Source organism: Oryctolagus cuniculus, chromosome 1 (assembly GCF_964237555.1).
Source record: "Oryctolagus cuniculus chromosome 1, mOryCun1.1, whole genome shotgun sequence".
Lineage (NCBI taxonomy): Eukaryota > Metazoa > Chordata > Mammalia > Lagomorpha > Leporidae > Oryctolagus > Oryctolagus cuniculus.
In genome coordinates, this window is record NC_091432.1 from 219768955 (window position 1) to 219782689 (window position 13735).

General features: G+C 40.5%; 1 protein-coding gene across 1 annotated transcript in view; it reads left to right on the forward strand.

The window, feature by feature from the left end:
- The window catches only part of PAPPA (pappalysin 1), a 265699-nt gene that overhangs the window by 86261 nt on the left and 165703 nt on the right, over positions 1–13735 (forward strand). The window contains exon 7 of the mRNA XM_051855823.2: positions 5638–6136. Coding sequence (XP_051711783.2) covers positions 5638–6136 — 499 coding nt within the window. The remainder of the gene's footprint in view (positions 1–5637; positions 6137–13735) is intronic.

Consider the following 13735-nt stretch of genomic DNA (forward strand, 5'->3'; position numbering starts at 1 on the left):
CAGTTTCAACCTGGTTCAGCCCTGAATGTTTAAAACATTTGGAGAGTGAACCTGCAGATAAGAGAGACATTCATTCATTTTCTCCCTCTCTCTCAAGTAAGTAAATAAAAAATTTTAAAAAGCAAAGATAAGTTTATTTGGGTGCCCCAAATTTTGAAATCTCTGCATAGTATTTTCACAATACAAATTTTCAAAAACCTTTTTGAAAACCCCTCAAATGTAATTTCTAAAATTTTTGTACCAGCATAAATGTATCTTTTAATTCAAGTTTTCCATGAACTTTTTGAGGTAGCCTCATAATGTGAGATCATTTGCCCTTTTCCCCCTCATTCTCTCCTGAGAGTACAGTGGAGTTTCCCATTGGGTGTATGACGTGTGATGTTAATGCTCTGGTAGCTAACAGATCACACTCTTACTTATTCTTGAAGTTTAAAATTTCTTTGTTTTAGTTGTGGTTGCAATTTACATATTTAGTTTACAATTCACATATTGTAACAATTGGGGTACAGTATATTAACTACCAGTAGATACAGCTTCACTAAGCATAAACTACTCAATAATGTTGTACAAGTTTAAATGGGTTTAGAACATGAAGATGGAAGTGGCAAAGGTTGGACAGGTGAGGTGGATAATGACCAGGTGAGTGTGGATTTGGATTTATGCTGAATGTAGTGGGAAGACGTCATGTGCTTGGTGGGGGTATGGTATATGATAAGATGTGGTTGTTATAGAGATTACATGAACTTTTCTGTAGAAAAGAGATTGGGCAGGTGGATACTAATGGAAAAGCAGCAGCCAGGTAACTGTTGCCATAATCCAGGTGAAGGATGGTGGTGGCCTGGGTGAGATCAGAGTAAGAAGAAGGGAGGGGACTTGGTAGATCTGAGTTACATTTGGAAGGTAGAGGAAGGTAGGACTTCTGCTTGAGAATTCTCTGGCTAAAATCTTCTTGGTTTGTTCTGTCATTTGTTTGAATGACCTAATTTCCAGACATTTCCCAATACCTTCGTCTATCCCAATGCCAGTTGGTGAAGTCTGTTCCTGATTTGTCCCTGACCCTCTTAAAGTACAATATGCAGTATGGAGTTCAATGAGAGTCACTGAGCCCATACTCTGGGATGACTCAGGCATGCCAAGGATATCCACCCACCCCGGGTTTCCCTCCTATGTAAACTGAGCACACAGAGGCCAGGAAAAGACACTGTTCTTTTTTTGGAGCATCCTATTACAGACTCTGTGATCCTTTTGGCTCAGACCCTTTTAATATCCTTGAAGAAATAAACTTTTCCATGAACCAAACTCTGAAATTTATTTCTCAACTCATTTTCATCCTATTTATCTTTGTGTGTTTAAGTTGTTGGACTTCCCAAACTAACATAAAACTCCCAACTTCATGAGCGATGCCAGACGTGTCTGTGGGGTTGGGGAAAGAGCACAGTGTGGGGTGGGGCAGATGAGTACAATTGGACCTCCATCCCAGAACTGCCATCAGTTGACTCTGTGCCCTTGCCCAAGGTGCTCAACCTCTCTAAAGATGGCATCTAATCCACAAAATGAACACTAGAAACATTATCCTTCCTAGCCTGTTCTTCCATGGAGCCATAACTTCTTTTTGCAACTCCATATTTACAAGATAGAATATTCTTCATTTAACGCATGTTTATTGGACATCCACTATGTTTCATTAACTTGATTTCAAAAAAGAACTCCTTGCCTTTGCTCACATGAAGCAGTATGCTCTTATCTGTTGAGCAAAAATGAGATTTCAAAGGATTATAACCTGGATTATGAGTATAGCGTAATCCAGGTTAGATAGCTGAATCCGACCACCTCAAACCCCAGTTTAGAACATGTATACAAGCATATATTATATTTCAATTGTTGGGTTTTCTATGAGAGATTACCACATGACACTAGCTGTTTTCATTTTCTTTTATTTGTATGAGTGTCTTCTCCATTTTCCTGCCCAGAATACTTCAGGTGTGCTGAAACATTTATATGGAAAAAAGCTTGGCACAAAATTTCAGAACCATATTCAAGTCAATAACTGCAATGTATACACATGTAGATACATGATAGCTGTCCATATAGATCTTCATAAATGTAAATTAGATTAACATAAGAATGTCTAAATCTATTTCTGCACACATATAAAACTATCTGCTTGCTGATCATATAAAACTAAATGCTTCATGAGATCTGAGACCATGTCTGGGAACCTGTTTCCTAGGGAATTGGCTCAACTGTGGACACAGATCTGCAATTCAATAAATAGCCTTTGAATGCATGGATGGATGAATGGATGAATTGGTGGATGGATCAGTGGATAGATGGATAGGTAGATGAATAGATAGATTGATGATATCTATCTGTCTTGGAACAGTGATTTTTCTAAAAGACAAATCTATGCCACTTATTTGCCAGAAAATCTTCAGTAGCTCTCCAACTATCTCAGTACAAAGTTCAGTTTCCTAGGGGCCAGTGCTGTGGCACAGTGGGTTAAAGCCCTGGTCTGAAGCACTGGCATCCCATATGGGCACCAATTCTAGTCCTAGCTTCTCCATTTCCGATCAAGCTCTCTGCTATAGCCTGGGAAAACAGTAGAAGATGGCCCAAGTCCTTGGGCCCCTGCACCCAAGTGGGAGACCTGGAAGAAGTTCCTGGCTTCAGATTAGCATAGCTCCAGCTGTTGCGGCCATCTGAGGAGTGAACCAGTGGATGGAAGACATCTCTCTCTCTCTCTCTCTCTACCTCTCTCTGTAACTCTGTCTTTCAAATAAATAAAATAAATCTGTTTTAAAAAGGTTCAGTTTCCTTACTTTCATAGAAGATACTTCATAATCTTCTAAGCCCCAGTGTTTGATGGGCTCCCACTACCCTCAAAACCATCTTAACCCACCTTCTCTCTCAACTGTTATTTTCACTTGAAATGCCTCCTACTAAAATTTTCCTTGTTAATCCTTCTTACTTTTTGAAACAGAGCTAATATATTTGTGAAAATCCATTAGAGATTTCATCTCATTTTCATTTTACAGCGACACTATGAGGTAGGTAACATTACAGTAGATGACATAATGAGAAGCTGTATGGCTGACATTTTAACCCAACTTTCATTGCTTCAAAGCCTGGCACACTGCCTGGACTAACAGTATCACATAATATTCTACTCCCCACCAGGGAATTACTTAACCATCCGAGTCTCAGTTTCCTCTTCTGTAAAATGAGTTTCATAAGACCTGCATCATAGACTAACTGCCAGGATAAAAAGAGCTGAGGCATGTAATGTGCTTGGCACACTGCCTGCACATAAAGAGTGGTCAGTTCATGAAGCCTGCTGCTATAAAGGGACTGCTGCTTTGGTAATGGGCTGCACTCAATGACCTCTGGAGGTCTTTCTGTGTCTAAGAGTTATCTCTAATAACCAGATATGTACAGCTTTGCTAAGATTTCTGCTGCTGTTTACTGACTTCAGTGTATTGGCCAGACTCACCTTCCTGTCCTCTGGAAAGGGTTTGATCTCTCTGTTGATTAACAAGAAACCAGGGAGCAAGGATGAGCCAAACAGATTTGTCATTTTTGCTGTCCTGTGGCTTCTCACTACTGACAATCATTTTCTCCAAGGAAGAGAGAAAGATGGGTTTCTTCATTGCCAACTTCAGGAGAAAGTCCATGAGGGATAAAGTGTTCACCTGGCACCAGCCATCAGGTGTCAGGCTCCAATATCCCAGGCTATAACTACTTTTTCAATTCTGTGGTAACAAGATAGAAATTCCTTCATTTAACAAGTAATTATTGGGTTTCTACTATGTGCAATCTTTATAGACTAGGCATTGTATTAGGTAAAGGCCATATAACATTGTGTGAAACAGAGTTCTGAATTAGCAACAAAAATGATTAACTGTCTTACAAGATTTTGCTGACAATCAGGTGGGTTAACTAATGATTCAAGAATATGCGTCATATACTGTAAAGTGCTCCACTCAGTTGCTGAATAAATATAAGTGATACATGTGTACAGCAACCTACAAAGAGGGTTGGAACTCAGTGGATGGAGAGTAGATGTCTAGGTGAGGACTCTTATTTGTATTGTTTACTTAAAATGAGGATCAGGTTGAGCCAGCAGTTGCTGTCAGTGTTGAATGAAATTACCCAAGAAGGAGTGGAGGAATCTTGTGATTATATCCATCTCTCCTATTCTGACATATATCTAAAAAGTCTGGGAAATTCCTCCTTACCACCTCCTTTTTTTTTTTTTTCTTTTTCTATTCTCTATCTTCTTTGGGTGGCTTCTCTATTCTCCCTTGCTTGGCTGGGCAGAAGTATGGAGCTTAGAGGCATTTACAGTCTTCAGTGGAATGGGTTTTCCTCTCCAATGGCTTTCTAGTGTTCCTGTTACCTTGTTAACATTACCATGATGCATTTACAAAGATAGCTTTTTCCTTTACACATGTCCCGCTTGCCCCCTGCCAATCACTGATTATGAAGAAGAAAAGCATGAGGCTAATGACACAACTTGAGCTTCTCCAACCTACCCTCACTAGATGAGCTGAGTCTCTCCCTAGACTCCTTTAAACACATTGGAGCCAACTACTACATGGCATCCTAATTACTTTTCTATGCAGTGCAAGAGAGAGCTTTTTGAGGGACTGAATGTGATCTCAGCAGAGAAAAATTCAGAAGTCACTTAAGGCTGAGATCAGTAGGGAAGAGGCATCATCTCCCTGGGGACAGACTGAAAGAATCCCTCCTTCTTTCTCCCTGCTCCTTACCCAGCCCTCCCCTTCCTGAATCAGACTGGACAGAGCACGGAGAAGCTCGGTGGTATGCAGTGACATCATGTAGGGAAGGGGAGGAGGAGAGAGAGATAAGATGGCTCCAGAGCTGCTCTTCCAGCTTTGCCTCTCATGATTCAGTTTCCTTCCAGATCCTCCGTACAAGGGCACTGCTAACCATGCTCACCTCCTCTTTGTCAGTCTAAGCAGTCTGTCAGTCTAAGCAGGTTGCACCAGCAAAAATACCACAAGATTTCTAATTTATGTTTGTGGCTATTGCATCCAATGGGATTAAGAACAAAAAGTAGAGATTTCAGAATCAGAAAAAAGTGGGTTCTAAGGCAACCTTTACACTTCAAAACTGCCTGACTTTGATCAATTCATTCTATATTTCTCAAGCTTTCATCTTCTCCTCTGTAAAATAAGTTCTTGCAAGAATTAAAAACAAGTTCATGGGATATGGGGAATGCTTAGCAGGTCCAAAGGGCTTCAAAAAGTTTGTAGAAAATTGAATTAAAAGATAATGCAAATTTTCCATAAACTTTTTTATGGTCTATATTGCTTCCTTCTTAACATTTTTCACAACCAAATCTTCGAATGGAAGATGAGTAAGAAAAGGTTCACCATCAACTCAAAAGCAAGACACTTAGTTGAATGTAGTTTTGACAAAATGTCTTGTGATTTATCTGAGGTCTTGGTGCTGTGTATGCAACAAAATCTCTAAGACAATGAGAATGCCCCTGCCCTTTTCCCTTCTAAGTTCTCATTAGACCAATCTCTTCTGATGTTTGTAGGAAACTCTGAGAATCAGATGAAGGTGTTTCCTCGAAATCCTTTCCATGCTCACTCCCTCTCTTTTCCACAGGTCATCCAGATGTTGAACAGCCCTGTAAGTCCAGTGTCCGCACTTGGAGCCCAAATTCAGCTGTCAACCCACACACAGTCCCTCCAGCCTGCCCTGAGCCACAAGGCTGCTACCTCGAGCTGGAATTCCGCTACCCTTTGGTCCCTGAGTCTCTGACCATCTGGGTGACCTTTGTCTCCTCTGACTGGGACTCTAGTGGAGCTGTCAATGATATTAAACTATTGACAGTCAGTGGGAAGAACATCTCGTTGGGCCCTCAGAACATCTTCTGCGACATCCCACTGACCATCAGACTCCAAGATGTGGGTGAAAAGGTGTATGGCATCCAGATCTACACACTGGATGAGCACCTGGAGATTGATGCAGCTATGTTGACCTCAGTTGCAGACTGTCCACTCTGCCTAGAGTGCAAGCTCCTGCAGTATAAGGTGGTCCGAGACCCTCCTCTCCAAGTGGACAAGGCCTCAAGCTTCTACTTCAACAGGAGATTTGTGGACACGTAAGTGGACTCTCTGGGTATGGTGATGATGAATTGGGTGATCTGGGGAGGCTGTTGCGGGGGTCAGAAGGGCCTGGACTGGAAAGAGAAGGTTCAACACCCCCAAATTTACTCCTAGGGATTTTAGCTCAGTTTTGACTGTAGAATTTTCTTCATTTAAGATGGATTTATTTATTTGAAAGGCAGAGTTACAGATAAAGAGACAGAGAGAGGGAGAGGGAGAGAGAGAGGGAGAGAGAGAGAGAGAGAGAGAGAGATCTTCCATGTGCTGCTTCACTCCCCAGATGGCTGCAATGGCCAGAGTTAGGCCAGTTGGAATCCAGGAACCAGGAGCTTCTTCCATGTCTCCCACATGGTTTCAGGGGCCCAAGCACTTGGAGCATCTTCCACTGCTTTAGCAAACACATTAGCAGGGAACTGGATTGGAAGTGGAGCAACCAATACTCGAACCAGTGCCCATATGGGATGCCAGCATCGCTGGGCGGCTTTGTCTGCTGTGCCACAACACTGGCCCAGAATTTCCTTAATGAAAGCAGAATAAATGAATGATAAGATTTCCATTTTGATTCAGTTGAAGAAGATTCCTGCATGCTGGTTGTGTTTTCAGTGAATGAAAAAGGGATGAAGTTCAGCAGGTTGGCTGGGAATTATGCATGCTCTTAAACATTTGCATGAAAAGTTTGCTGGAAGGTGAACATCACCAGCCACAGTCATTGTTTTTTGTCTTCTTTCCTGAGGCAGAGAAGAAGTTAAAACCCTTTTGAAACTTAGGTGCCTTTTTATCTCTAAGTCTCCTGGAGTCCTTTTGGCTGCATTCTGGTTTTTTGTGAGGTAGTGACTATCTTTAATATTTAATTTCCAAGTCCCTTCTCTATCCCTTTTCCCCAAAACATTGACAGGATTTGTTTCCCAAAGAAGACTACCTTATAATAATTCATGAGTGTCTTTTCCACGTATAATAAAATGGGCTGTCTTTGCATCTTTTACTTACTCCATCCTCTCCACAACCACAGCACTATTATTATTCTCATTTTACAAAGAAGGAAACTGAGGCTTAGAATGTGAAACGTCTAAGATCATGCAGTCTTGATGAGATGAGATCAGGGTTGGAATTCTGTCCTGAATCCTAAGCCAGAATTCTCAGACAATGTTCAGTTAAAGATGTGATGAAACTTCTGCTTTAATCAAAAAAAAATGATGGAGCTTTAGCCAAATAATTTGGATACCAGGAATCTGTGTAGTCAATCATTGAACATTGTCAATGCCTAATATGTGCAAGGGACATTGGTAGAGCTGATCCTTTGTGTCTAGCCCTAACCAGTACACTTACTTACATTAGATAAATCACTTGGTGTCTTTGAGCCTCAATTTTTTCCTCTGCATGGCAAAAATTTTTAAGTCCATGATTTCTATAAGCCTTTTGTGACTCTTTATTTGGTTCTAAGATGATATAAGGCACAATCTCTGCTCTGTCGACTTGAAAATATTTACTAAGCCCATCATTAATGGAAACCAAGTTCTGGAGGAAACTTTTAATCTTTTTAAGAGACAGAACCACTTTCAAACACTTTACCAGCACTTCCTTTTACATGCCAGCAATTAATGTGCACATCACAAGCAAACTCTTGCCCATTCATTGAATCAGAGATGAAGAACATCTGTTTAAGAACTCAAAAGGAGCACTTGGTTTGTGTTTGAGAATGTACTTAAAATTTAAAGGATCATCTTGCCTTGAAAATATTCCATAACCCTGTCTCTTCCGTCTCCTCACTTGTCTAAAGTGGTAACATTCTATAAATATGCATCTACTTAAATTTTCTTCATAAAACAATGGAGAGAAGAAATAATAGTTGTTTTAAAACCTCTGTTTAAACACAGCTTTCATTTTGTGAAAGTTGTTGGTCTGTGAGAGCTGACATGGTTTGATAAATGTAGAATGATGGAAATTAAGCTGACTTTCAAGCCAATGAGTAACAAATGCCCTGAGTCTTATTCTCAGCTAAGGTAGTCACTTTCTCTGTGATCTTAAGTGACTCACTTACCCTTTCTGGTCTTCAAATGTCTCAGCTCTACAAGAATGAAATTATACTAGGGTAGGGGTTCTCATACTCAATTATACACTACAGAAACTTGGAACAGTTTAAAGTGGCCCAAATCTGAAGTTCACCTTCTCTCTATGCTCCATCCTTCTACCCCCAGGTATTGATTTAATTGGTAAGAAGAAGGCCTGATCACCAGGACTTGTACAATCTTACCAAGTGATTATAGTGTACAACCAAAATTCAAGAACTGCTGCCCTAAAACCAGCCTGAATCAGAAACTGTGAGTGCAGGTCCTCTCCTGATAATTCTGCCATTGGCTAAGGCTTAGTAGCCACTGCTGTACATGATGTCTAAAGCACAGGCATCTCTAAGGTCTTTCACTCATCTGTCAAGTGACTCAATTTACAAGTATGCCCTGAGAACATTCTATATGTCAGAGTCTGCACTAGGAACTGAGGATTATAAAGATGATCCAGTCAACTCCCTTACCTAAAAGTTCTCAACTTTGGCTAAAGACATTACCCACTTGGGAGAAATGCAAAATACTATGCCAGTTTGCTTACAAAATCATTGCTATTCAGGTCCATATTTTGTGCACCATTTTTTTCTTCCATTTACCCAACAAATATGTCTTTAGTCCCTACAAGTGCTAGACTGGAGCATTAATTTACTTTCGTCTTTGTTTCTTGAATCCCAAGAAAATTATTGGAGACTTGGCCTGAGCTGAGCTGGGCTGGGGTTCCTGCTCTGAATGTCCTCGGAGGCTCTGAAAAAGGGAAAAACATCATTCTAAGTCAACCTACCATTTCAACTTCTTTATCTCCTGGTATTTTGAGTTCTGAACCCCACCACAAGTAGTGCTGTGTGTGTGTGTGTGTGTGTGTGTGTGTGTGTTTCTGCTTTCACATTTTTTCCATATCAAATAAGTTGGCTCCTATACAAGTTCTATATAAAGACTGTTTTGGAGGAAAAGAGGATAGAGGAAAAAATGCTTTCTTTTTCTTGCCTTACTCAACCCATTACATGATTCCCTTTGACCTTAGTCTTCATTTTTTTCTCTCAACAAAAATATTTATTCTTTCTGTTATCTGCACTGGAGATAGTTTCCCAAGGTATGACATTGATGAAGGGAGAGCCTTCTATGCTTACCCATGGAAGCTTGGAGTAGACTGATTACTTTAGGCCAAGACAAGGAAGAAATGTGGAGTATCTCCATCTCCCTTAAGTGGAAATCCCTCCCATTGAATCAGAACTGACACCTTCAAAAAGAAAGGAGACCAGTTCTCTCATAACTAACACAACACACGATGTCAAGACATGTCACATCCCCTATTTGGACCTTTGTTTCTATAATTGTAACATGAAGGGACAACACATTAAACTCTTCTCTGTTGGTAGACACAGAGGTGTCTTAGATGACACTTGATTTACTTTTTGTCGTAAAATGAATTCAATAGGGATTGTCTAATAAAATCAGTTCCCAAGGAACCCTCACTCCCTCTGGATGCCCTCCTGAAACCTGTAGTCCGTGGACATTAACATTAGCCCCTGAGGTAGGTGACCATATCTCCAGATTATATATGCTGACTTAAAACTCAGAAAAGTGAGGAGAGTGACAGAGTTTACACAATATCAAGTGGCAAATCTGGGGTTTGTACCTGGATTCATCACCTCCTAAGTTAGTGTTCTTGTTCATTCATCCTCCAATTAAGTAAGTGCCCACCTTATGCATTTCTCTTAGTCGTATCTTGCAACACTTTGCGTATCCCAACTTGTTATCCTTTTAGTTTGTCTCACTTTCACACCTTGTAGCTACCAACACAATCTCAATCTATTTTACCTTACTTCCTTGGCATCCTCAATAAAATTCTTGGGGGAAGAGGCTGTCATTCCACAGTGGATAAAGCTGTTCCTTTGATGCCTGCATCCCATGTGTGCACCAGCTCATGTTCTGGCTGCTGCACCTCCCATCCAGCTCCCTGATAATGTAATGGGAAAAATAGCAAAAGATGGCCCAGTGTTTGGTCTCCTGCCACCCACATGGGAGACTGGGAAGAAGCATCTGGCTCTTGGCTTTGGCCTGGCCCAGAGCTGGCCACTGAGGCCATCTGGGCTGTGAACCAGTAGATGGAAGATCAATCTGTCTCTCTCTTTCTCCCCATTCCTCCCACCCTCCCTGTTCCTGTGTGTGTGTGTGTGTGTGTGTGTGTATGTGTCTCTCTCTCTGTGTAACTCTTTCAAAAAAAAATGCTTGGGGAAAATGAAATGTAAGAAAAGGATATATTCATATGCTCTAGATGGACATTCTTGGTGTCCAGATCTTTTCCTCTGGACTGCAAACACGAAGGACCTCATTCAATCAAAAACATCAGTTCATTTGTTCAGCAGATATTTATTGATTCCAACCATGAACCCAACTACTTTTTAGTAATGAGAATGTAGTAATGAACAGAGCAGGAAAAAGTCCTTGTTTTCACTGATTTTTACAATGTAGATGGGGGAGACTAAAATGAAATATGTTAATTGGATAATATGCTCTTTGGGTAGGATTGATATCTGATGCCATATTCAGTCTCAGAGGATTTGGAAAGGTTTACCCAAATCAGGGTCAGCTGAAAGCACAGTTGGCTCTTACCTGCTGTTTCTATGGATCTTAAACTGAGTCACAACTTCATATGTTTTTTCTGAGCCACATTTCTTTTTTGTGGCTTTTTCTATGCCTCCCCCAGTTACCCAGTTTTTCTTCTTGTATATGTAAATTTGTTCATTCACTCATCAACCAAAAAGTGATAATATAATACAAGAATTTTCAGTGATACTTGTTTCTTTTTAACAAGTGTTTGTGCCATGCACTGTGTTGGGACTAGGCATATAGCTCTGATTAATGCAGACGTGATCCCTGGTCTCATAAACACAGTTAAAAGATGGGAAACAGATGAGGAATCAGGTGCTTACACTACAGCATGAGAAGTACCATGGTGTGAGAAACACAAGGGGGCTGTAATAAAGCATAGGGTGGCCAGCACTGTGGTGTAGCGGGTAACGCTGCCGCCTTCAGTGCTGGCATCCTATATGGGTGTCAGTTCAAGACCCAGCTGCTCCACTTCCAATCCAGCTTTCCACTATGGCCTGGGAAAGCTGTAGAAGATAGCCCAAGTGTTTATTCCGTGCAACTTTGTGGGAGACCTGGAGGAAGCTCCTGCCTCCTGGCTTTGGATTGGCTCAGCTCCAGCCATTTTGGCTATTTGAGGAGTGAACCAGTGGATGGAAGACATTTCTCTTTCTCTCTCTCTGCCTCTGCCTCTGTCTCTCTGTAGCTCTGCCTTTCAAATAAATAAATAAATCCTAAAAAACAAAAGAGGAAATATAGGAAGAGTGTGTAACCTCTTTGAGTGGATAAGGAAGGCTTCCTGGAGGAAGTGACCTTCAGGAGAATTGATCACAGAAGAAGCTTTCCACCATGAAAATGGTTGAAATTAAGTGGCTGTTTGTAAACATTGATAAATGGATGAATAGATAATGCATATGCTGTAGTTCATAACAAGAATACATTCTCAGTCCTCAGACCAAATGTAGAGCTTGTAGATGAGAAATTTAGTAATTTGGGATATCTATCCACTTTACTTCTTAAATATATTTCATTTCTTTTAACAACTATTCCATAGAATGAATTGATACAGATTATTTAGTCAGGTCCTCAATGAAGAGCATATAAGGTAATTTCACACATTTTTCCTATTACAAAAAAATATACCAGCAGCAAGCATTTTTGTACAGATCTCCTTGTGGGCACATGTATGCAAACATTACTCCAAGGTTGATGCTGAGGAATGGAATGGTTGGATCATTAGCTATTAGCTATGGTCTTTTTCTTTTCTTTTTAAAAAGATTTATTTTATTTATTTGAAAGGCCGAGTTACAGGAAGGGAGGGGAGAGAGAGGAGAGAAAAAGAGAGAGAGAGAGAGAGAGAGAGAGAGAGAGAGAGAATATCCCATTCTTTGATCCACTCCCCAAATAGCTGCAACCTGCCAGGACTGGGCCAGAGGGAAACCAGGAGCCAGAAGATTCATCTAGGTCTCCCACTTGTGTACAGGAACCCAAGCACTTGGCCCATGCTCTGTTTCTTCCTACGCATGTTAGCAGGGAGCTATATCAGAAGTGGAGCAACCTGGACTAGAACCAGTGCCACATGGGATGCTAAGGTCACAGGCAGCGGCTTTACCCACTATGCTACAATGCTGGCCCTCAGTGGCCTTTTTCACTGAAGTGGACACAACATTGACATTCTGAAAGGGTAAATTAGCTTTGACCCCACAAAAAATCTGTAACAATGTTTGCTATTCCACATCACCATTACTTACTATTTCTCACATGAGAAGTGTTTGTCTTAGTCCATTTGATGGGTGAGACAGACATGACTCCACATTGATATTCTTAAGATATGTTCTTGCATAAACATCTTTGCAAATATTTACTGGGTATTTACATCTTCTGTTGTATAGCTTATCTCTTAATATCCTTAAAATAGATCTGGTCTTCAGGAATTCAGGTCTTCTCTTCACACCTCGATTTTCCTCTTTGAGGAAATGAGATTTTAATGTCAGTTCTCCTGCATACTCATCAAAGTTCTTGGAATCCAAGGAAAAACAGAGTCAAGAGGGAACTGGCATTTACGAAGTTATTCTGAGTCATCATTAAAATTGACATATTTATCTGGTGCTAACTCAGTACCCTCCCTGTGCTGGGAACCATGCCACCTCTGAAGATATGATAGGTAACAAAAATAACCTGGTCTGTGCCTTCAATAGAACCTAAAGTTAGTTACAGAGATAACTATCCCCATGTGTGTTAATTAATGCTATTTGTATCTACTCATAGTAGTATTAAAATCAGTACTAATAATAAGTACCATGTAATTGATATCTCATACATGCTTCGTATTTTATAAGTCTATAAGTGAGATGTAAATATCAATATGCCTGGTTTTCCGATGGGGGAGCTGAGACTCAAAGAGGTAAAAGTCATTTATGTAATGTCTCAGAGATAACAGATATTAGAGACAAGCTTTACATATTTTCTTGAGCCCCATAGGTATGCCTGGTAAGTTATAATCATTGCTATGAACAAAAGGACAAGGTAGTATCTTGATGGATAGAGAAATGGGTTTTAAAACATATTTTTCTTGTTTCCAAAAGCAATGAAATAAACATAGAAAAGAGATATCAAGGTTTTTTTTTTCCTCATTTTTTTAATACTTTAGCAGATGAGGAGGAGGGAGAGACTTAGGAAGAGGTGGACATTGTGAGATCCACATGGTTTCCAGTATTCTGTTGCTGAAATTCATGACACAGGTTGGACCCCTTCCTGGGCAGTCTTCTCCCACGCCTGCCTGGCATGGTTTTGCCTGCATTCTGATGTCCTGCCCATCAGGGAAGATAAGTAGCATCAGTAGAGAGCTATTTCTCGAAGCCCAGTATGGATACTACTGTTTTTAGTTAAGATCAGTAGGGCACAAAGTCAGCACAACTTCACTCTATTTCTGGGAGCTGGGCATCA